General features: G+C 39.3%; 1 protein-coding gene across 2 annotated transcripts; it reads left to right on the top strand.

Annotated features, from left to right (window-relative positions):
• The first annotated feature begins 9194 nt into the window (after positions 1-9194).
• si:dkey-266f7.5 (uncharacterized protein LOC100006143 homolog) lies at positions 9195-23804 on the top strand. 2 transcript variants are annotated; one of them, XM_017715371.2, is made up of 9 exons: positions 9202-9264; positions 14439-16313; positions 19446-19642; positions 19738-19801; positions 20162-20310; positions 20409-20599; positions 20986-21145; positions 21780-21890; positions 23438-23804. In XM_017715371.2, exons 2-9 carry the CDS (start codon positions 14548-14550, stop codon positions 23515-23517), a joined length of 2718 nt encoding a protein of 905 aa, XP_017570860.2. In that variant the 5' UTR covers positions 9202-9264; positions 14439-14547; the 3' UTR covers positions 23518-23804. The 2 variants fall into 2 exon arrangements, with proteins under 2 accessions (XP_037393292.1, XP_017570860.2); XM_037537395.1 differs by lacking the exon at positions 14439-16313 and having other exon boundaries at positions 9195-9264.
• The last annotated feature ends 2228 nt before the right edge of the window (positions 23805-26032 follow it).

Genomic DNA, 26032 nt, shown 5'->3' with positions numbered 1-26032 from the left:
GAGGGACAGAGGCAATGTAGTACTGAATAACAGCACACTGCCACACTGCCCCCCAAGGCCCTCAATGTCTAATGTGTAAATAAAATTGAGGGGCAGGTAGCAGTGAGCAGATAAGTGAGGTCACATCAGCAGCACCACCCACCATCCACTGAGTGACACCTGCCCCCCAAAGCCCTGTGTGTACTGTACTGTGTCATGAAATGTGTCATTGTAAGGGGGGAAAAAAGGGGAGGAGTGGGACATCACGCATCACAGCGAGCAGAGCCAGGTAGGTGGCCCTACTCACTGTAGCATGGGCCCCACTCCCCCAGAACCCCCATGTGTAATGTGATGTTTGACTGAGTGGGAGGAGGGGAAGGGTCAGGATAAGAAAGACCGAGAGGCAGAGAACTACCCCTCGGAGGAAGAGAGCCAGCTGGCGCTAGCTCACTAGGCACCCCGGTTTCCTACACCCGGCCGCGGCGCAGGGAAGGCCGGCCCTGTGCCCGAAGCGGCCACGACCCCAGGACACCACCGCGCTCCAGGCCAGCGCCCGCCCACACAGCTGACACAGCACAAAACATACACACCCACACGCACACAAGAGACAACAATTATCACACATACACATACTCACGATTACAATACACATACTCACAATTACAATACACATACTCACAATGACAATACAAACACAAACAACACACACCCACACGCACACAAGAGACAACAATTATCACACATACACATACTCACAATTACAATACACATACTCACAATTACAATACAAACACATACAAACACACACACATACATACCAACACAAACACACTCACCCGCACAAACTTCACACACACCCATATACACGCAAACACAGTGGTCCTGGGTCCAGAACCAACCGGCCCTATGTGGTTGTCCCCCTACTTGAGTGCCCCACCCCTCCTCCCGGGAGGCATCCAGAATCCTGGAATGCCAGACAGACACCCCGGCGCGCCCCAGACCCCCCACCACCCGGCGGTGCGCCCAGGGGGGCACAGACCCCTCCAGTACAGGGAGGAGCCCAAACGGGGGACGGGCGACCCCAGGCGCCAAGGCCCCAGACCCCGCACCCCGGCCCACACAGAGGAGGCCAGCCCCCCGGACGGGGCCAGCACCCACCCCCACGGGTCCCCAGGTCCCCACCCCAAGACCGTGAGCGCACACATCCAGGCCCCCCCCCCATCAACAACAGGGCCCACACACAGAAACCGCAGATCGGCAGCCCCCATCTCCAGTCCAAGAGCCATCAGACACCCAAATCCCCCAGCCCACCCCCAGCCACCTGCTGGGTACACCACAAGACAAGACTACAGCCGGTTACCCCCATCACGTGATGGAGCTGATCAGTGGGGACCAGAGGGATTCAAATGTAGTCAATTGATTTTTAGTGGTAGCAGACATTCTTTCCAGACTAATGTGGTCTAGAAGTAGGTTTCTGTAGTGAGTTATACATAAATCATTTTTTGATTTCCACTTCATGAGGATAGTTTTCTTGGCGATGCATAAGGCAGTAAGAACTATATGTGATATATTCGTTTCTATGTTTAATTCACTTATATCACCTAAAATGCACAGTTTTGGTGAGACTTGGATATCACAATGAACCCATGTGGATAAGTCTTCACATATTGTCTGCCAAAATCTCTGAACAGGCATGCAAGACCATATAGCATGCATATAATTTTCAATTTTATATATATTTATATTTTATATATATTTATTTATATTTGTTTCTCTGAGGCCCATTTGGAACATTCTGTGCCCTGTATAATGTATTCTATGGAGAGTTTTGTATTGTATAAGTTGTAAATTTGGATTTTTAGTCATTTTAAAAGTATTTAGACATATCTGTGTCCAGAAGTTTTCATCTGGGATGATGGAAAGATCTCTCTCCCATTTTGTAATTGGAAGGGATATTGATTCATTAATTTTTAATAATAATTTGTATATTTTTGATAACAGTTTAGGGGTATAGAGGTTATCCACACAGGGATTTCTAGATTTAGATTACTTAGATTAAATCTTGCCTGTATGATGGACCTCAATTGGTGATATTCCAGAAATATTCTACTGCTAATTTCATATTTTAAAATAAGATCTTCAAATGAAATAAAGGTCCCATCATGAATAACATGTTCTAAATTATTTATTCCTTTTTCTTGCCATTCTGAAAAATTCAGTACTGTCTTTTTCCGACATATATCGGGATTGTTCCAAATGGGTGTTAATTTACAAGGGATTAGTGAATACTTAGCCATCTTTAAGAATTCCCACCAGGCTATCAGGGTGGTGCTTATTGTAAGGCTTTTAAAGCAATTGTAATGTTTAATGCTGGAGCTAATGAGAGGTAAGTCAGATATTTTCAATTTCCCACAGAGTGTTTGTTCCAGATCCAGCCATGGACTGTCTGAGCGGTTTGATTTCATCCACCTTGAAACATACTGTAGTCTATTGGCTAAAAAATAGTGATAAAAATTTGGTAGTTCTAGACCACCGCTGCATTTTAGCTTTTGTAAAGTCTTCAAGCTTATTCTAGATGTTTTACTTTTCCATAAAAATTTAGATATATTTGAGCGACTTAAACCAAGCAATAGAAGGTTTATTAGGGATCATTAAGAACAGATAATTTACTTTAGGCAGAATCATCATTTTTATTGTGGCAACTCTCCCCATGAGAGATATAGGTAGAGAGTTCCAACGTTTGAGATCGTCCTCTATTGTTTTTAGTAGAGGAATATGGTTCAGTCGTACCAGATCTAACAGCCTGGGAGAAAAATTTATACCTAGATACCTAATGTTGCCCGACTGTAGTGATGTAGGTATGATGTTCTGAAATTTACAATTCAGAGGCAAAACTGTTGATTTACTCCAATTAATGGAGTAATCTGATACAGATGAGAACTTATCTATAAGTGTGATTGTCTTTAGAAGAGCGGTTTGTGAGTTCCCGAGGAAAAGTAATACATCATCAGCATAAAGGCTTATTTTATGGTCTGTATTTTCTGTTTGGATTCCTTTGATGTTTACATTCTGTCAGATTTTTGGTGCTAGCGGCTCAATGAAGATGATAAACATTGAGGGAGAGAGTGGGCAACCTTGTCTAGTTCCCCTCTGCAGACTGAAGCTTTGTGAAATAAGATCATTTGTCCTAACCCGTGCATTTGGAGAGCTGTATAATGTTTCGATCCAGTTTATAAAGGATGGGCCAAATCCAAATTTATGTAGAACTGCTAACAAAAATTTCCAATTTACTCTGTTGAATGCTTTCTCTGCATCTAAAGAGACTACTATTTTTTCTAATTTGTTAATGGAACAGTAGTCTATTATATTTATTAGTCGGCGTGTGTTATCGGCCGAGTGTCGGCCCTTGATAAAACCTGTTTGGTCCGAATGTATAATATATGGAGTGATTTTTTCTAATCTTCTTGCGAGAACTTTGCAAATAATTTTAAGGTCTACATTAATAAGAGAGATTGGGCGATAGCTAGATGGAAGTGTTGGGCAACATTCATTTTAAGGACATTGGCCTTTCCCCACAATGAGAGATGAGTGGGGACCACCTGTCTATATCCGCTTTAAAATGATCCAGGAGAGGTTCTACGTTAACCCTACTCAGATCAGACAAATTTGGGGGGAACAGGACACCGAGATATGTTATTCCTTTCTGAGGCCATAGAAATCGTGAGGAGAATGCTGTTTTAGGGCAATAAGATGTCAGGGGGAGGGATTCACATTTAGACCAATTTATTTTATACCCTGATAGTTTGGAAAATGAATCAATAGTTGTTAAGAGAGAATTCACCAATCTTTCAGAGTTAGAAATAAATGTTAAAATGTCATCTGCGTACAGCATTATTTTATGGGTCTTTTGGCCTATCTGAACACCAGGGAAGTCTGGATTCAGTCTTACAGCTACCGCAAGAGGCACTAATGCCAAAGAAAATAGAAGGGGGGATAAAGGTGATCCTTGGCGCACTCCTCTTTGTAGCCTAAAATATGGTGAAATAAGCCCGTTTGTAACAACAGCGACTTTGGGCCCTGTGTACAAGATATGAATCCACTTTATGAAGACATCTCCAAATCCAAAAGCTTTCAGGGTCAGCAAAAGATAGTGCCACTCTACCCGGTCAAATGCCTTCTCGGCGTCTAATGACAGGGCAGCTACAGGTTATTGGTCACTCTGAACATGCCACATGATGTCAATGAACCTTCTGATATTATCTGTAGAGTTGCGCTGATGGATAAAGCCAACCTGGTCGGGATGTACCAGTGTCTCTACTACTTTATCTAATCTCTTTGCTAAGACCTTATCTAGAATTTTTGCATCACAGTTAATAAGAGAAATTGGTCGATAGCTCTGACAGTTATGGGGGTCTTTACCCTTCTTGAGGATGAGAGAGATCAATGCTTCAGACAGAGTTGGCGGAAGAGAACCATTTGCAAAAGATTCTTCATACATATTCAGTAAGTACGGGGTTAGTTCCTTACAATACATTTTGTAAAATTCTACTGTAAACCCGTCTGGGCCAGGTAATTTGCCAGTAGTTAAAAGTGTAATCACATCTACAATTTCCTCCTCAAATATGGGTTTGTCAAGCTCCTCTTTCTGGTCTGTTAATACTGGTAAACTAAGTTTGTCAAGGAAGGATTCAATCTCACCATCATCCACCGCCAACTCTGTACTGTAAAGGTTTTTATAGAAATTATAAAATGATTCTTTAATCTCTTTTGTAGAGGTTTTTAATTCCCCACCTAGATCTCTTATACTTGAAATTGTGCTTAAAGATTCCTGTTTTTTTATGTAGCTGACAAGTAGTCTGCCAGTCTTATCTCCTTCCTCAAAATACCTCTGCCTGGCTCTGAAAAGAGAGAATTCCACTTTTTGTGAGAGAAGAGTATTAAACTCATATTTTAGTTGTACCAGTTTGAGTAGGGACTCATTGGACAGGTCTATTTTGAATTTAGCTTCTGCGACACTGATTCTCTGCTCTAATTCCAACTGTCTTACAGTACTATTCTTTTTTTTTGTAAGCACAGTGTTGGATTATGTGTCCCCTCAAAAAGGCCTGAAGTGCTTCCCAAGCCACAGCCGCAGATGATGCGGTAGGCAGGTTAGTTTCTGAATACATCTTAATCTCAGCATTAAGTGCCATTCTAAATGCTTCATCCATCAGCAGACTTGAGTTTAGCCTCCACCGACGAGATTTTATTGTTTGGGTGAATGGTTGCATATAAAGTGTCACACAGGCATGGTCTGAGATTATTATATTCCCAATTTTACAAGCTAAAATTGCGGGCATTAATGTTTTGGATATGAGGAAGAAATCAATTCTTGAAAAGGTTTGATGTGGGGAGGAAAAAAATGTGTAGTCCATTAATGTAGGGTTCAAAGTGCGCCATATATCCACCAAACCTAAAGCTTCGCATAGATTTTCAAGAACCTGCTTTGATCTCCGTGGTTGGGAAGTGGATGGTCTACTCCGATCGAGCACTATGTCCAAGACCTGATTGAAATCCCCCCTAGAATGACTGGGTGATTACCCATTCTATTTATACTGCACTCTAGGTCTCCAAAAAAAATTGGCTCATCCAAATTAGGTGCATAGATATTTGCTAATATTAATGTTTGTCCCTGAATTTCTGCCTGAACAATCAAAATTCTACCCTTTCTATCTTTAAATTCTTTTGTAATTGTAAATTGTAAATGTTTATTGATGAGAATTGCCACCCCCCGGCTCTTGGTTGAACCTTCACAAGATAGAACATTGCCCACCCAGTCTCTACAAAGCCTCTTACACTCCTTGTCTGATAGATGGGTTTCTTGCAAAAAGATCACATCATAATTTCTTGATTTCAAGAAAGACATTACTTTTATATTAAGCCTCGACAAGGACATTATTAATGTAAGCGAGCAAAGGAGCATAGTGATTAATATTGTCCAGACATACCAACAGAGCAAGATCCATAACAATCGTTCAATCAGTAACTCACTTGTACACATGCGCAAAGTATCTAGAAAAGTGGTTTACATTTACATGAGACCAAAATTCACGTAAACTATGTATAAACAATGAAGTGGGTAGTTAAGAACGGCGCTCTTAAGCAGTAATGCACATAAAACCTGTACGTAACAATATTTACATTACCTTCAAGTTCTCTGTTGCTAAACCATATGTTTAACGGCCAATTTGGCCTACCTCTGCTATTCATCCTACATCAAGTCCAGGACTCCCGCGGTACAATACACCATTAGGTGGGGGTAGGCTCGGCCACCAGCTGTAGGGCTGAAATGAAGCTAAGCGCGGTGCGAGCACTCTCAAAACGCCGCTCTCCTCCACCCTTCGTAGTGATACAGAGAACCGCTGGGTATTTCAGTTTGAAAGATATCCTGCATTGATGGAGCAGTTTCTTGCATTCTCGAAAACTTTGCCACAAAGACACTGTTTCTTTCGAATAGTCCTGGAAGATCCTGATGAGGTTGCCATTCCAGCGGAATCCTCGCTCCACCACGAGCCCAGACAGGAACTCCAAGCCGAGCATCTCAGAAATCACATCCGACAGGAATTTTGCTTGGTCTCGCCCTTCGCAATGCTCTGGAAAACCTTGAAATCGCAGATTGTTGCGGCGGGAACTATCCTCCAGGTCCACTATCTTTTGCTGGAGACTGGACATCTCAGCGCAAGTTGCAGATGGACTTTCTTTCATTTCTTTTACGCACTCTTCAAGTGAGTCCAGTCTGCTCTCTGCACTCCCAAGTCGGGTAACGACCTCTGTGAGCTTGCCCTCTATCGATGATGTTGTTTTCCTGATTTCCTCCAGGCTGCGACTTTGTTCGGCAGACATTTGCTTGAGAAGCACATGTATGCTAGCAATCTCTTCGCGCATGCTATCGCCGCTTCTCGGTCGCCTGCGCCATCTTTAGCGTTATCACGTTGCCTGGTTTTAGGTGGACTGACGCGTTTAGATGCCATTATATCCAGCAACTGTAGATCGAATTGCTGCTTGACTCACTCAGAGAGGAGATAAATGTAATCTGAAAGCCGTAATGTCGAAATTCTGAACAAAAGTTGCAATGGTGCACGGAGGTCTCCCCCTAAGCAGCCATTTCTCAGATTGCGTCACGTGACTCCCTGAGCCCGCATCACTACTGACCCAGCACCAATCTGCCTGTCAATCTTCCGCTCCTCACAGCCTGATGTCCCCAATAGGACCACATCATCTGTTTAAAATTATGAATAGAATCGGTGACAAAGAGCAGCCCTGACGGAGTCCAACTCTCACTGGGAACGAGTCTGACTTACTGCCGGCTATGCGAACCAAGCTCCTGCTTTGTTTGTACAGGGCCTGAATGGCTCGTAGCAAAGAGCCATGTACCCCGTACTCCCGAAGCACCTCCCACAGAATACCCTGGGGAACACAGTTAAATGCCTTCTCCAGATCCACAAAGCACATGTGGACTGGTTGGGCAAACTCCCATGAGCCCTCTAGGATCCTGGAGAGGGTGAAGAGTTGGTCCAGTGTTCCACGACCAGGGTGGAACCCGCACTGCTCCTCCTGAATCTGAGGTTCGACTATAAGCCGGACTCTCTTCTCTAGTACCCCTGCATAGACCTTACCAGGGAGGCTGAGGAGTGTGAGTCCCCTGTAGTTGGAACACACCCTCTGGTCCCCTTTTTTAAAAAGAGGCACCACCACCAGTCTGCCAATCCCCCGATGTCCACGCTGTGTTGAAAAGGCATGTCAGCCAAGACCGCCCCACAACATCCAGAGCCTTGAGGAACTCAGGACGGATCTCCACCAAGGCATTTTGGAAATGTTTCTTTGTTCCAGACAGTGATCTGGATCTAAAATCTGATTGGCTGAGCCACGATTGAGGCTGAAATCCACAATGTACCCACACCTATGACCGTCTTACAACAAGTGAACTCTGTATCACTGCGCCACATCATGAAAAAACCCATTGGGCTGTTAATGGAATGATCTTTGACTCTCATGGAGCTTACATGCAGCGCTGAGTATATTGATGAAGTAAGAACCTGTTCATGTCTCCGTCAGAATTCACGTGAAACCCAGGCTGAATCCCAAATGGCTTTGTACTCTTTGAATAGTGTGCTTGCTATGAAAGTTTTGAAATTCTAGCCTCAACAGCCAAATAGTGCATCATTTATGAAGTATAGATGATTTCTTAGCTCCTCTGGAAATGATGACCTCTGCTGTAATCCTTTCAACTTTCCTCGCCACAAGAGTGCAGGTAATCTTTTGTATCTCTAGGAGCGGCATATTCAGTAGTGTAACCTGAATGCAAAACAAAAACTGCTTCAGTGGTATGTTTGAGTGATTATGAGCATAAGATGATTGGCAGTTTTGCCACTCTTGTGTTCTGAAATGCTTTAAAGAAAAGGGGCTTGCAAAGTTAAACCCTATAATTAATAAGAAAATGATCATTTTTATAACAGTTGTGTGATGCTAAATCAGGCAGTTGATATGTATTATTATGACTTAAATGAAGAGCAAAGCACGTTTTTAAAACCAGCAGAAGTACAGATTATTTCCAAAGTTTCACACTTTTTATCACAACTTGGTTACTCTGCTTAAGCTTGTTAAAAACACCTATTAACAAATGTATTCCAAAGTGCTGTACAACAGATTCAGAATAATAAATTCAAATAGAAGAAATAAGAAACAAAACCAACACAAAACTCAGTATAGCACTACAACTATGTAATAAAGGGAACTGGAAAAAGAAAATGTACAGGATGAATGAATGTTGAAGATGTTTTTTATTGACTCTTCCCTCTCATCTCCTTTGAGGACGTCAATACATCTGGGGCACTTAGCTGAAGCTACAGCTCCAGGAGCTCATATTTCCCTGAAGTACCTCCTAAAGTTCCTACATGTCATTGTGAACTGACAAAAAGCAACCAAATAAATAAATAAACAAACAAACAAACAAATAAATAAATAAATAAATGAGGTACCATAGCTCATTTAGAAAATACAGCTTTTATCAAGTTCTCATCTCTGGGTTTGTGTCCATGAGGCCTGTGTGGTGTTTCAGTCAGATTGCATGGGCCCTCCCTCAGGCCATTTTCCCAATAGTACGTTAAGCTACAAGGACAACCCTCCTCCCTGCATGGATAAAAACACCATACCTTCATTCTTTTGCTTTACATTAAAGCTGTATGATGTGCAGGCAGGACAGTTTACTTCATTCAACTGCTTCCACATTATGGACAGGGACAAACGGTAAGTTTTGTCTTTCAATCTTTTCTGATATTCACATATATACTGAAATATTTGAGATACTTGGTGTCTTCAGACAAGTTTATTGTTGCACACAAAGGGAAAAGGGCATTTTGATTTCTTACATAAGCTAAGGATTTTAAAACAAGATGAGTTAAGTAAGGAATTTCTTTTGGTATTATTTTATGCACAAATTGTTTGATGGCCTTATTATTTTCAGATGTATTTCTATAATATTCTTCAGGTTTTGAGACTTTTTTTGTGCTATAAAAATATAACTAGATAACTGGTTGTATTGCTTAAAGAAGATTATCTTCTCTTTAGAGCAGGTATGGCCTGCCATGGAGAACTGTGTGTCATAATATCTGACACTTCAGCAGTAAAACCTATAAAGTTGCTTTAACCATATGTGATAGAAAATGTCTTGTTTTACCCGTTAGCTGTGGAGTTAACTGCACTCACATTTTGAGTACAAAAGTCTGAGGGGAGATCCTCCTTGATGTAGTAGCTGCTTATTTCATACAAAACCCGCTGCTATCATGGCTGAGCAGCCCTTGCTTCATATGGTTCTGCATTTCGACACTTGAGTTGTTCATAAATCATCCATATATTCATGTTTTTAGCATTTTGTGGTGGCATCTACAGCACAAGAATGAGAGTTCTCTGATGTTGTGAGCAGTAATATCAGTGCCTCACCCAAAGTTGTGAATATCAGTGATATCAGTGCCATCCCTTAGGTGTCAATCAGTTACATTCAGTGCTGTAGGACAGCTGACAGCATAACAAGAAATATATTCCAGTGCTATTGCAAGATCCAACAAGAACGGCTGCTCAATGCAGTAACGGATCACACAGCCTAAATGAGTTAGTTACCCTTTTAACTCTTAAAGCCATTAAATACATTTTTACATGGATATCTAAATATGTTTCTGCTGTTATACTGGGTATTGCTATAAGAAAATGCTTCTAAATGCATGCCTCTCAGAAATGGAAACTTAAGTAAATTGAAAGTGAAACAAGACAGTAGTAGCAGTTCCCAGTAAATGAAAGTTTCAAGTATGAATCACGCAATGCACACACACACATGCATGCACACACATGCACGCACACACACACACACACACACACACACATGCACGCACGCATGCACACACAAACACATAACATGGACAATAGTATTGGGACACACCTCTTCATCATTAAATTCAAGTGTTTAAGGCCCATTGCTACAGGTGTATAAAAGAACGGGTCGTTTTGAAGAGCTCACTGAATTTGAGTGTGGTACTGTGAGAGGTTGCTATCATTGCAACAAATCAGTCTGTGAAGTTTCTTTCCTCCTAGACGGTCAACTATGAGTGGAATTATCGGAAAGCACAAGCATTTAGGAAGCACAGCAACGCAGGCATAAAGTGTCAGACCACGTAAAGTTACAGAGCGGGGTCACCGAGTGCTGAGGCACATAGTGCATAAAAGTCACCAACACTCTGACAACTCAATAAATGTAGAGTTCCAAACCTCATCTGGAAATACAACCCCAATTCCAATGAAGTTGGGATGTTGTGTAAAAACAGAATACGATGATTTGCAAATCCTTTTCAACCTATATTCAATTGAATACACTACAAAGACGAGATATTTATGTTCAAATGGATAAACTTTATTGTTTTTTGCAAATATTCACTCATTTTGAATTTAATGCTTGCAACACGTTCCAAAGAAGTTGGGACAGGGGCAACAAAAGGCTGGGAAAGTTGAGGAATGCTCAAAAAACACCTGTTTGGAACATTCCACAGGTGAACAGGTTAATTGGAAACAAGTGAGTGTCATGATTGGGGATAAAGGGAGCATCCCTGAAAGGCTCAGTCATTCACAAGCAATGTTGGGGCGAGGTTCACCACTTTGTAAACAACTGCGTGAGCAAATAGTCCAACAGTTTAAGAACAACGTTTCTCAACATGCAATTGCAAGGAATTTAGGGATTTCATCATCTACAGTCCATAATATCATCAAAAGATTCAGAGAATCTGGAGAAATCTCTGCAAGTAAGCGGCAAGGCAGAAAATCAACATTGAATTCCCGTGACCTTAAATTGCTCAGACGGCACTGCATTAAAAACCCACATCATTCTGTAATGGATATTACCACATGGGCTCAGGAACACTTCAGAAAACCACTGTCATTGAACACAGTTCGTCGCTCCATCTACAAGTGCAAGTTAAAACTCTGCCATGCAAAGCAAAAGCCTTAAATCAACAACACCCAGAAACACAGTGGTAAACATGCCCCTGTCCCAACTTCTTTGGAACATGTTCCAGGCATCAAATTCAAAATGAGTGAATATTTGCAAAAAACAACAAAGTTTATCCGTTTGAACATTAAATATCTTGTCTTTGTAGTATATTCAATTGAACATAGGTTGAAAAGAATTTGCAAATCATCATATTCTGTTTTTATTTATGTTTTACACAACGTCCCAACTTCATTGGAATTGGGGTTGTGCAAACTGGCTCATCATTAGCGCTGCCAGGTGCCTGAAAAAAATATCCTTTATGGAGCTTCCCACTGGGCATGGGCTTTTGCGGCTTGGTTCTAATTGAGGTTTGGGAAGATCCTTCCGTGATACTGGGAGCTGGTTTGTTTCTTTCTGCTTGTACTGAATAAGGCTGAGCATGGCTTTGGTGCACTTTAATGCTGCTACACATGACGAGTTAAATGCCTTCCATGTTTCATTCGGCAGAATTTTGAGAAAGCTAGATTAAAAAAAAAAAACATTTGCCATTTAATGGCAATTGTAGTTATTTCCTCATCAACACAACAGTGATAATTAAGGGACACGAAGAGCACAAACATCATGTAATATTTTAGTAATGCTAAATATGTAGCACTCTTATGGTGACTCACTATTTTTTTCCACCATTTAGGTGATGACTATCATGAAGACCTGTATGAACATAATGAACATGTAAAGTGATGGCGTTGGTGCTTAAAATACCACATTAATTAATATATTGCCCTGTGTTGTAAAGTGTTACCTAAAAATTATATTTAGTTCTTGAAGCTTTTATAATTTTTCTGCTTTCGTCCTGACACTGTAAATTAATACCATGTACTTAATTGCAGTTTCAAATGGAAATTAAATAACTGAAGCGTGATCTCTGACTTAAACACAATACTGTCTTATAGACAAGGTAATAAAAGTTTTCTTAGACTATTTAATAGTGGAATTACAGTGGCAAAGCTTGGTTTTCCCAATTCCTCAGCCTCTCCATATCTCATCAATGTTAAGTTCTACATTTGGTCTATTGGTTGCATGTCCCTTGCTTACTGCATCAAGCTGGTGACCCGCTGTTGCATTTTTCTTTTGTGGTTCCTTTCCAGGCTTTTAGTTCAGGTCTTATTTGTTTTGGGCACTCTCCTTTTGTAGCTCATCTCTGTGTTTCTTTGTGAATTCCACTCTGGCTGTCCAGTTCTTACTGCTCAGGAGTGGTATGGTATTTCTGCTTTTCAAGTGATACCTTCACCCCTTCCCTTTAGAAGTTGTTGATGTGATTGTTTTAGGTGGGTCTTCACAGCTCTCACAATGTTTCTGTCATCAACTGCTGCTGTTTTCCTTGGCTGACCGGTTTGATGGCTGGTTGTTAGTACATCAGTGGTTTCCTTCTTTTCTATACTGATTATGCCCAATGCTTATACGATGGCTCTGATTAATTTTCCTTATTTTATTAGGTTCTTAATTGCTTGCTTTTCTGTTCATTTTCCCCCTTTCTGGTCTTTAAGTTGATCTTTTTTAACAAAAAAAATGTAGTCTTCACAGGTGAAACCAATGGGCTCTAACATAGGGCAGAGATTCAGAGTTATTAAATGTTCAAAAAAAAAATCAAACAGGGCACATTTGGGAAACACAAGACACCTGTTGGGTGTCAGGACACATTCCAATATATTTGCTCACTTGAAAAACAAGGGTATATAAAAGGTGCCACAGTTGTTAGAACTAGATGTGCCAAGTTATCAGAAAATAAAAGCTAAAATTCTAGTACATCGTCTCATGTTCATCTTTTCATGAACAGACTATGGAACATGGCATATAGCCAATACTGCTGGCCTCCCAGCATGCCGCTCCAGCACTGACCTCCCCATATCCCGCTCCAGGGCCGGAACAGCATGCTGGGAGGCCAGCACTGGAGCAGGATGCTGGGAGCCAGAACAAACCAGAGCTAGAGTAGCCTGGAGACAGGCTACTGTCTCAAGGCTACTCTAGGGGGCCCAGCACAGAGCAAGAACTTGAGGCCACAGACAGAGCAGGAGATGTTATCAGCGGCCGCTAGGCCTGTTGCGTTATCCACAGAGGTCTCAGGAGGAGACACAGGCTGGAAAACCGTGCTTGAAACCAGTTTAAAAAATCTTTCGAAAGTGCCTCTGTTGCCCTGTTAGATAAAACGATGTCTGCCCACTACAAAGCTTTTCCTTGCAAAAGAGACCTTATAAAAAGCACCTTTATACAGCCTGGAGGGGTAGGGAAAGCTAAGTGCTGAAAATAAATAGTTGACTACACAACAAAACTATCGCAGGCTTCTTCCCCACTGTTCTCACGTGGAATTGCAACTGTAGAAGGCAACAAAAGAGGTTTCCCTGCATAATAGGCGAGTGAGTTTTCCAGATACTTCAGTTCTTTCTCCTGAGCAAAGAAACTACTAAAGAAAAAAAAAACAACCAAAAACAGAGAATAAAATACATAGGAAGGACAACTGGAATTAAGAATCAGCAAAACACACTACAAACAATGCCAAGCAAGGAACAGACCATACCACGGATAATGAATAGACAAAGAACACATGAAAAATACCTGGGGCTAATGATAGGGCAGGGCTAGACTACAGACAGGTGAAACAGGTGACGAGAGGGCTGGACCAGAAAGAAGACACAGACCTAAACAACAAAATGCACACAGCAAGACACACTAGTGAATGGAAACAAAGGCAGAAATACAGAAAGAGAAGAACTGGGAAAGACAGGATGTTACACCAGTACACTGCAGTTGTATTTTTGAACAGGAAAACTCCATCAGATACTAAAACACTGCTGGCACAAAAGTTAAAATAGAACTTCAAACTTTATGTTGTTAGCAACAAGTTATACTCAACGTAAATCTAAGGCATGTTTTCTTACTTCTTTTTCAGGTCGTTGGGCTTGCTTATAATTTAGGCTAAAGACAATTCATTACTTCTGTTGGATTATGTAGTCTGCTATTCCTCATTCTTTATAGTAGCACAGTAATCAAGTCCTTCAATGGCCACAGCAAAGACTATTACATTTGTGACTTTGAACATCAATGGACTGAAGCAAAAGAAGTTTCAGGAATTTCAAGAGGTGTATAATGCAGATGTTATTTTCCTACAAGAGACTCACATTGGTGCAGGAAATGAATACAGTTTGGACATTGAAGATAAATGGAAGATTTATTTCACTCAGTACACTTCATCTCAAAAAGGCTCAGCTATACTATTGAGGAACACACTAGATTTTAAAATCTTCAGTCATGAGAAGGACATTAACGGAGCTTATCTTGTACTGAAATGTAAATTACAAGGTCAGCCTTACACACTTGTTAGTGTGTATAACCATCATAAAGACATGAAAACTCTTGATCAGTTGTCCAAGTATCTGCAGCGCATGGCCTCAGGAATGCTTGTAATCGGAGGAGATTTCAACACTGTGCTGAATCCCTTCATTGACAAAGAAACTAAATTCAGTCCCAGTAAGGTGACAAACAACCCAGCCCACAATAAACTCCGCCACTGTATAGAAAGATTCATGAAATCTCTTCAACTGCTAGATGTCTGGAGAAGAATGAACCCAGTGACACGGAATTACACATTCAACAAAAACAACATCATGTCAAGGCTGGATTATTTCTTCATACCAGAGGAATGCATGTGGCGCATTAAACATTGTGAAATAAGCCACTTGCAGAGGCCAGATCATCAGCCTCTGATTTTGATGGTTAACAATGTTCCTGTGATCCCTTGCAAGAAAGATCAAGAGATACAATACATCAGTCAGCTGCTGCAACAAAAAAAGGAATTTGGGATTGTGCAAGCTGATTTGTCTGGTAATGAAGACAACCCCCATTTGATTACGGAGGTTGACATTGTTACAGCCATTGAGTCTCTGCAAGTGTCTGACACCCCAAGACCAGATGGTATATCTGTGACCTTCTACAAGGAATTAGCTCAAGATCTAATTCCATACTTAAAAGTTCTCTACAGCAGGATGCTCAGTGGGTCATTTGACTTCCAAAAAGCTCACTTCTGTGATTCAGTCCAAGAGCCTCACATTGGTCAGCACTTTTTCAATGTTGACTATCTTATTATTGCAAGCATTCTAGCGCGACGCATAGGTGACCACTTGGAGTCTGAGCCCAAGAGGCAGAAATCAGATGGTTTTCCCTCTTTCTGGATAACATTCAAAACATTAAGCCCCAGAGTAAAGTGGTCCTACATCAAGAATGCTTTAGAGGAACAAAAACGGTTGAATTCTGCATGGTGTCAAGACTTTATAATGTTGGAAAACCTCATCAGACATACTGAATGTTCTCCAGAGTCATACAAACAGCTGTGCCAGGGCTGTCCCCTAACTCCAGTTCTCTTGACTCTCATTTTGAAGAGCATTTCCTCAAATCTGATTGGACATTTAGAGCAGCACAGAATTCTTGTTTTCAGACAAAGCATAATTATCTGTGTTCAGGTGGAAGATCAAGACACGATAGAGGCTACACTGATGAACCTGTCAAATGACCTTGGGATGAGTGACATTGTGGTACGTTCAAGAAAGAATGGGTTTCAGTATGAATTTGAAAATTGGGACGTGGAGTTTGAATCGGACGATGAAAAACAGTTCACCAGTGGAGATGAAGATGGGGTAGAAAACTGGTCTGAGCGGGACAAATCTGATGGAACTTACCATGAGAGTGACCATGAAGACGTGAGTATGAGGGATGTGGAGGATGAATTCCATGAGGATGATTCAGTGCTGAGGCCTACTTTTCATCATAGGTAAGGACACCACAAATAGAGGATAAACTTGGACATTTATTTTTTAAAGATTTTAAAGAAATTACTTTGCCTCTGTGAATTCCAGAAACAACATCAGAAGAAGAGCAAATAAAGCAGGGTGTTAAATATACAAATACTCTAAACGTAGAAGTAAAAAAAGAGAAGTTTAAAGTAGGTGCATACTTAATCCTGAATTGCTGTTTTCCATTTAATATTGTTACAAATATATGAAAAGGGAGCTCATCCAGGTCCTCATCACCTTGACTAACAAACCTCTGTTCCAAAATAGTTCGGACAAAAATATGTGAAATGCAAATAACAAGCAGAAAACAGTGATTTGTAAATCCATTTGCACCTGTATTTAAACAAAAGGAGTGCAAAGACAAGACCGTTAATGCTCAGCATTATGAGCTTCATTATTATCTGTAAATATACAGTATTATAGCTTTGATAATTCTATGGTAAGAAGTAATTAGCTTTTTGTGTTGTGGTCCAATTCAAGCTCAATCATCATTACTTGTATTACATTTTGTTATTTAATTTCCAGTACGAATGTTCACTTCAAATTTACACACACACACACATCTTTTGACTGATAAATATGAATTAAAAAGTACATTAAAAGGATATTCACATACATGGAAACTGAATCACATGGGTGAAAATCTGGAGTTGTACTGGAGTCTAAGAGTCTAAGTGTCTCAAGGCTTGAGGTCTGGAGCTGAGGCTGTGTCTTAGGCTGATTCTAAATCTTATTCTGATGTCTTTGGCCATGGATCCTGTGCTTTTTGATAGTTGTTGAGATTCTGAAGTCTGTTGTATATCTGGTGTGGTTTGTAATTGTATCATATAATTTGAGGCTTGTATCTTAATACATTATTGTGACATTGCTGACAATAGATCCATTTCATACATCCAACACAGCAGAAGTCATCATAGCTGGGAAAACATTGCAGCAGTGGTTTATGAATGAGAATGTAGAGAACTCACACATTTATGTTCTAAATATGCTAATTACTACGGCTATAGTAATCAGATTCGGTCTTTGCAAAAAAGATCAAGAGATACAATACATCAGTCAGCTGCTGCATCATAAAAAGGAATTTGGGATTGTGCAAGCTGATTTGTCTGGTAATGAAGACAACCCACATTGGATTACGGAGGTTGACATTGTTACAACCATTGAGTCTCTGCATTTGTCTGACACCCCAAGACTAAATGGTATATCTGTTACCTTCTACAAGGAATTAAGCACCAGTGTTGTAATTTGATAGGAATATAAACCGTTTAGTATAAAGTCTTTGTGACATCCATTGAACTATTCAATCTGATAAGCCATGGTGAGAAATATAATGAGTTCAGTGCCATGAACATTTTGGTTGGTTTGTTTATGTTTCTTGATGTTTTAATTTTGTTATCCCACAAGTACCACTATTTATGCTTTTAAATCAGAAGTGATTTAAAACATTCTATTGCAGAGGTATCTATTGGAGTTTGTGTCTATCTGTGGAAATAGGTTTTTTACTGAATTTGACCACCTGGCAATTGTGATGTTTAGTTTACTAGTTGTCTGACTCAACTAACGGTTGCTAAAAGTACATTAAAGACACACGTTTTCTGTATAAACTGTATGGTAATCCAAGATCCAAGCAAGATCCAAGCAAGATCCTGCTTGATCCAAGCAGGTAAAAGACTAGGAAGGGTTACTGATATAATGTGGGTGGCATTATCAATTGTAACAGTTTTCCTAATTCAAAGGCTTTAGTTTGACTTTCATTTCTGTCAAAAAAGAACCAGAAGATATCTTCAAATAATTTTGATGCCCAAATGGACAAACACTGATTACTTAAAATAGTGATGTAAATTAATTGACTTAATGATGTCATCGAGACAGAAACAGACAAGCTGTTATTTTTAACAACATTTTCATGATATTTCATATTGCAGGCTTTGGTTGGACTAATCTTGAATGGGTATAGGCTGCATTAATTTAGGGTGAGCATTTCGTGGGATCAGTCAGAGAGGTCATTGATTGGATTTACTCTGAGGGGGAATTGGCGGGATTAATTCAGAGTGGGCACAGTCTGGATTTATTTGGAATAGGAATTGAGTAGAAGAATTCAGAGCAAGCACTGGTTAAATTCATTCAGGGGGACAAGCAAGCAAACTTTCAGTTCAGGACAGATTTGTGTTTGTAAGTAGATAAGGAGGCAATTTATTATGGTTTGAATTTAATGGAGTTACTTTTGTACACAGTTTTGTGAATATTTGCAAAAAACAATAAAGTTTCTCCGTTTGAACATTAAATATCTTGTCTTTGTAGTGTATACAATTGAATATAGTTTGAAAAGGATTTGCAAATCATGGTATTATGTTTTTATTTATGTTTTATACAACGTCCCAATTTAATTGGAATTGGGGTTGTAGAGGGACTTTGTTTTGGACTTAATTCAACTCAGTAACTAATTAGAAAGCTTCTCTTGTGCTGAGTCAGGTGTATAGTGTAGGTTAAACATTTGACTGACTATGAACCAAGATTTCGTCATTGAACATTGAAGCTTCTTTGACACTGTTTGATTGTGGCTTTTAAACCTCAAAAGCACATTGCAGCTAGTAGACAGTTCAATTTGCAGTTCAATATGGAAATAGATATAGTCATAGTAAAATATTAATATTAATTTCACTTGTATTGCAAGAATATATTGAAGCATATTTTGCACTGTGCTTGCTCATATACATTCATCTCATGCTTGATGCTTTAGAATATCTCTTTAAAATCCAAAGACACTTGGATTGGATCAATTCCTTTACACTGAGCTTTTGGGAAAGCCAGGCCAAACCATTTTTAAATGACAATAATCAATAATATTGTCATTAATACTGGATATTAAATCACATTCACAATATTAATCAAAGATTTTAAAAAGATAAATTCACAATTATGAACATTTTTTAATTTTCATTTGTGAGAATTTTTTTCATTATTAGCAGATAAAAGATCACCATTTTTTGGCTCATACAACAGGCTTCCATAGGTAATTTTGGTTCATAATGCTGTAGATGTTTGTGGTCACAAAATGACTTCATTTTAGTGCAATACTCTAACCTGTCTGTCTTGTCTCATGTCTTTAGGCAAACCATGTATGCAGTAGTTACCTTGACCTCGGAGGAAGTGGTGGTGGTAGCAAAAAACTGGTTAACTGAGGACAGAAATCAATCCTACTGGCCACCATATAAATCACCTGAAAATTTCAAAGCAGCTCTTATGAAGAGATCTCCACCTTCATCTCAGTGGGAGAAAATTGATGTCACTTTCAATGGAGAATATGGTATGAGTTGAACATTAAAATCCTGATTTGTAAATGCTTATGATTTCCAAAAATGCTTCAGAAAGAGAAAAGGCATGTTCATTTTTTCCCCCAAGGCACCTATGCTGATGCACAGAAAATACAGCGAGAACTTATTGGCTCAAAAGTTCAGAAGGAGGGGTAAGTGCAGTTGTGAATTTGAAGAAATGTGATTCTTTTATTTCTATTTCTTATTTCTGTCTTCTTCTGTATCTACCTGGATGGAAATTTAAACTAGAAGACTGTATTCCAACAGCACACAAATCATTCTCATGTCATGTGAAACCTAATTGTCCCTGCTTTTTTAAATAAAAGAATTTGATGTAGTATGTAAACATTGTCAAAGTTTCAAAATCTAAACTAAAGAGATGAAATGCACCTTATATCATCTCATAGTTCTGCCATTTACATTAGGATTAACTTTGACAGTAAAAAATATGTTGTATTGTTTTTCATCTTAATTTTTGGTGCATCAATGATGCCAATCTATTTATGATAAAGGTTACCGTTTGGAGCAGTACCTCTAAAAAGAAGGAAGCTACAACCAGAGAAGAGTTCAGATTCGTTCCTAATGCCACCTGTACCATCCCGGCCAACTCTGAAGGCTGGGTCCAAACGTCCAGCTGCACTCCCTGGCTCCAGCTCAAATGGTCAGCAGTTTCAAATGGTCAAAGGGAAAAACATTCCATGCATTCTCTGTTCATGTTCAGCATTTCAAAACAAACTATAATATATGTTTTCTCAACAGAGAGTCAAAAACTCTTCAAATTGCTGAGAGAAATCAACAACAAAGTCCAAGAAAATTCCAACATGCTGAAAGAATTACTCAGCAGATCTGACGGCCACACAGCACTCCAGGACAAACTGCCACTTAATAGCCATGAAGAACTTTACATAATTGAAAATAAGCTCAAAGAAGAGAAGACCAGGCAAACTTACGTAAGTGAAAGCTGCACTGAAAAAATCTTTCATTATCTCAAATAATTAATCAGCTGTTTTTGTTACTTTGCCTTTAAGACTGATATATACAATATATACAAGCGAGCTCTGCACTGATTTAAAACTACACCATGAGTTTAGCATGTCTGACCTCTTTCTATCCACATTATATTTGAAAGATTGCTTAATTTTCTAGCCAACAGAAAAGCAGTTTCCTTTGAATGACTTCAGTCATTTGGAAGACTTAAGTCCCTTGCGCAACTTAATAAAATAAAACAAAACAATGGAGTCAAATCAATGGCAAAATCAAGACATTATAGTGAATGGAAATGTTGTATTTTTAATTACTTTTTTACATTACATTTTATTCTTTTACTTTTTCACAGATACGTTACTTGTCAGGACTTGGAGGCTTTGGTGCGAAACAGATTGTGAGAACGATAATGGAAGCAGTTATGACTGATGATCTTGCTGAGTCATTCAACTGGCACGGAAGGCAAAATAAAAAAGCCATAAGTGGTCTTGAATTACTCAAAGTGATCAAAGGTAAATTGCTTATTTCTTGAATTATTACACACCTGTACTTTTATGTTTGATAAATGTACACAGGTGAGCCAAACATCGTAACAGTGGCACATGTCAAGCTCTGGGATATATTAGATGGTTAACAAACAGGTATTTTACTTCATATGTTGTATGCGGGAGAAATGGGCAGGCATGAAGTGCCTTAAAAAGGAGTAAATCGTTATGGCCACATCATGCACAAGAATGAAGGCAATCCTGTCTGATCTGAACTGACCGAAGAACTACTGTAGCACAAGTCACGTAAATTTTTAAAGATGGTTGTAAGACAAATGTGATACAACACACTGCATCGCACCCTGCTGGTAGAGGGAGTGTGATACTCTGGAAAAAGTTCAGCTGGAAGCTGTGAAAAAGGCATTTATGTGTGTACCAGTTTGACATGTGCCATCTACTGTAGGTTGGTATAGTGTAAGGGTTAACACCACTGCTTCCCACGCCCCAGAGTGGGGTTTGATCCTCTGCTGGAGGAAACAACCTACACTATACCAATAAGAGTCCTTGGGCAAGACTCCTAACACTATAACAATATAATACTGTAAATCACTCCGTCAGTCAGACTGTAAGTCAATTGGAATTCTTGTTCCCTCTCTTTCAGATGCTGCACTATACCGTGGAGTAAATGATGCAAACGCTGAAAAGGAAATCAAGAACTGGCTGAGATTCGCTGCAGATCGGAATGCTAGGAAGAAACTAAAAGACTTAAAAGGTCAGTTTCTTGAATTTTCTTAGTTTTCTTTAGTCTCAGTTATGATCTTATTATTGAAGAACTTCTAACTACTCCATCTTTAATCAGCAAGCAACTACATCTTATGCATTCAAGTGCCGCTCTTTGAGAGAGTGGTTTTAATTGATAAATGAATGTAGTGTTAGGAGTTTTGCCCAAGGGCTCTATAGTATAACAGTGGTGTTCCTGCCTCAACAGAGAGGCAAACTTTGATCTTTCATGTGCTGATTGTGCTATACCACCTAATCACTCCATCATTAGCACACCTTTAACACCTTTTTCCTTAGCTATATATCCATATATAGCCATAACTGACTCCTTGTCCTCTGAAATGTGTATGTGCAATTAAGTATGACTATTGATATTCATGAAGTATCAATACATTTGAATAAGCAAATAGCAGGTACTGCTGCTGCACTATACGGTGGAGCTAATATGCCAAGTCTTTGAGCAGAGTTAATACAGTAAAAGTCAGAACTTATTATTATTTTTGCCAAAAGCATTTTCTAAGACAAAAACTATTTAAATTAAGTTAGCTGAAGGAATTTACTGTAGTGTAAGGTACAACTGGGTGCATCTTTTCAAACAACAATGCATCAAGCTTAAATCTTCTTTATTTAGCATAAAAATACCAAATGTAAGTACACTAAGCTACAAGCTCAGGGATGATGGGCTTATCTGGAATTAAGCTGACATTTTAATAGAGTGAAATTTGATTTGTTTTCTGTGATTGGCATCACTAAAGGGCCCCAGGGCCCCGAGCAGGTTAAAGCACAGCTATACAAGCTAGCTCCTTTTCCAGTATGTCATCATCTAAGCCAGGCCATAACTTAACTTAATATTGTTTGACACAAAAATTCAGTCTTTAGAGTTAAAAATTGATCAAAGTTTGAGTAAAAAAAATATATTACAAAAATTAGCTTGTCAGAGAACTGTCTGGGCCTGGTCCTAATGTTCTAATGAGCATGTGATTGACAGCCTTCAGTCCAACACTTTTAGCCTGTTATGCCACTGAAGCCAAGCTAACCACAAGAGCATGAGTGGAGATGGGAGAACTGAAACTTCAATCACCCCACTGTGTTCATGACTCACTAAAATGGTGTCCTAAAGATGGTAAGGTTCTTAATCACTGGAGGAAACCCACACAGACATGTGGAGAACATACAAACTCCACACAGAAAGGACCTCGGTCACCTGGCTGGGGAAGGTTGAGAATAGAAAAGTACAGTTTTCTGCTTTCCTGTATGTGTATTTGTTTGGTCTTTTTAAAACCTCCATGAAAAACCAACATATGTGTCGTCCTTCAGTTGGGTTGCTTTTTTTTAACTGCAGTTCATTCAAAAGTCAAGCCACAAACACAAACTTTTTTTGAAGTTAAATTTTTTGGCTTTGGCTGTTGTTTGATGAGTTGTGCCTCCATTGCGCTGACAAATAAGCTTCAGATATGGGTGAAAGTTTCAGTTGAATGTGCATCAATATCAAATCATTGGACAATCTAAGAATGACTTTTTGTTTTCCTTGTTTTGTAGATAATGACATTGGAAACCCAACAGTAACTTCTGTCAGTGCCTCAGACAATTCCTGTGATACCTCTTATTTTTTGCCATGACTTGAATTGAAGAAGTCCAACTGCTCTCGAAAGTCACAGTGATTGTCAGTGACAACAAAAGCATTGTGTACATTATTATAATATGAATAATTTTAGCACTTATCTATTGAATCAAAGTGATATCTGTCATGTAGAAGAAGAGAAAATTACTGTTGTATGTGTAATCTTGTTCTGATTAAACAAAAACTGTCTATTACATCTTTATGTACAATATATATCACCACTGTCCAAAAAAAGAAAAAATCAATTTTTTTTACTTTTATTTTTCTATATCATTAGAGAAAATCAGCTGCCATTTACATTGTGTGGAATTTCATGATGAATAGATCAATTGAAATACTCCAAAATTACTTGGAATAATAAAAAAAATACTTCAAACTTAAAAGGTGCTTTTTTTCTTTGGACTGCAATGATATACAGGTGTATGCAAATGTTTGGGGACCATTGGTCAAATGTCATATTTTGTTGCTTTTTAAAGTGAAAAGAAATAAACACTATTACTTTAGATACAGTCATGTGAAAAAATTAGGACACCCTATGAAATCCTGTATATATATATTTTTACATATTTGGACATGTGGATATTTTATATCAATTTTAACAATACTTTGGCCTTTTTACACTTTTCTGTAAGATGTAATTTGAAAAGAATACAATTTCTGGTGAGGCATAAATTAGGACACCCCTACATATTGGCCCACTTAAAATAGGTAAGATCACACACAGGTGTATCACATCAGGTGCACATCAGGTGTTTAATTTTCATGGGAGGTGTGCAAGGAGACCTTTGCTCTCTATGAGAAACATTAAAGCCAGACTGAAGTTTGCCAGAGAGAACGCAGACAAAGACCAGGACTTCTGGAACAATGTTCTTTGGACAGATGAGTCTAAAACTGAATTATTTGGATACCAGAACAGAAGACATGTTTGGCATAAACCAAATACAGCATTCCAAGAAAAGAACCTCATACCAACTGTGAAGCATAGAGGTGGAAGTGTCATGGTCTGGGGATGCTTGGCTGCAGCAGGACCTGGCCAGCCTACCATAATAGAATCCACCATGAATTCTACTGTGTATCAGAGATTGCTTGAGGAACAGGTGAAATCATCTGTAAAAAAATTAAAGCTGAAGCAGAACTGGACCCTGCAATATGACAATGACCCAAAACATACCAGTAAATCCACTAAGGACTGGCTGAAAACTAAGTGGAGAGTCCTGGAATGGCCAAGTCAAAGTCCGGATCTTAATCCCATTGAGATGCTGTGGAGTGACTTAAAACGGGCTATTCATGCAAGAAACCCCTCAAACATCTCACAGCTGAAAGAACTGTGTTGAGGAGTGGGGCAAACTTTCTTCAGATCGATTTCAGAGATTGGTAGACGGCTACAAGAAACGTCTCACTGAAGTTATTTCAGCCAAAGGGGGCAACAGTAGTTATTAGAGGGTAGGGTGTCCTAACTTTTTCATCCATTATAATATGCATTTTTTGTTCATATCTTGTTTCATGAGTAAAACAATTAATTTTTGTTGTTTAATTGCAATGAAATAACTTTCTTTTCCAGAAATAAACAAAAACAGGATTGGACATTGATATGTAAACATTTCTTAATAAAGAGCTGACTGTTTAATGAGGTGTCCTAATTTTTTCACGACTATATACTTAAAAAAAGTTGTCTTTCTGTGAATGTTAATGCACTGAATTCTAGCTGGGTTTTAGATCAGATTAGATTAAGTGACCCTTATTAGTCCCACAAATGGGGAAATTTCACCTCCACATTTAACCCATCCATAAAGTGAAACACCACAAACACACCAGTGAATACACACACACACACACTAGGGGGCAGTGAGCACGCTTGCCTGGAGCAGTGGATAGACCTGTCCGCAGCACCTGGGGAGCAGTTGGGGGTTAGGTGTCTTGCTCAAGGACCCCTCAGTCATGTATTGTCGGCTCTGCGGATTGAACTGGCAACCTTCAGCTAAACAGATCGAGCTCAACCTTTTGTCTCGTTCTGTTTGTGTGTTCTCTGGTCTTTCTCGTGTTGATGGGTGACTTTTATACGAACAATGCTATATTAACCCTTAGTTTGTCAGGTTGTGATGTCCTACTAAGGATAAACTACATTTTAAAAAGTAGCCACTACTCTGGAAAAGTAGCTAAATTGTAGCTAGCTACAAATTTTGAGAAAGTAGCTACAAAGTAGCTAACTACAAATTTTTCAGTAGCTATCCCAACCCTGGGTTTGACTCCTGGCTTCTTGCTGAACTCCAGCCATTGCATGGATTAATTCAGTTTCTTCAGCTGCACAACTGAATTGATTTAATGAAAAACTGATGATACAAAACAGGCATTAGATGGTAAATGTTAGTCCTGGAATTCCTCAAGGAGAGCCTGGAAAATTGTTAAACTAACACACATCAAACTACAATGGATTGTTCATTCTGATATTTGTATTTATACCAAAGTTACTGTTTTTGAAACAAACACTTTCTGCCCAGATAAATGTTCTAGTT

Source organism: Pygocentrus nattereri, chromosome 1 (assembly GCF_015220715.1).
Source record: "Pygocentrus nattereri isolate fPygNat1 chromosome 1, fPygNat1.pri, whole genome shotgun sequence".
Lineage (NCBI taxonomy): Eukaryota > Metazoa > Chordata > Actinopteri > Characiformes > Serrasalmidae > Pygocentrus > Pygocentrus nattereri.
This window is presented reverse-complemented; position numbering and strand designations above follow the sequence as displayed.

Coding starts and splice junctions, on each gene's coding strand:
- si:dkey-266f7.5 (XM_017715371.2), top strand. CDS start 14,548: ATGGCCACAGCAAAGACTATTACATTTGTGACTTTGAACATCAATGGA. Junction 21,146..21,779: donor ATTACTCAAAGTGATCAAAG/GTAAATTGCTTA, acceptor CCTCTCTTTCAG/ATGCTGCACTATACCGTGGA. Junction 21,891..23,437: donor GAAACTAAAAGACTTAAAAG/GTCAGTTTCTTG, acceptor CTTGTTTTGTAG/ATAATGACATTGGAAACCCA.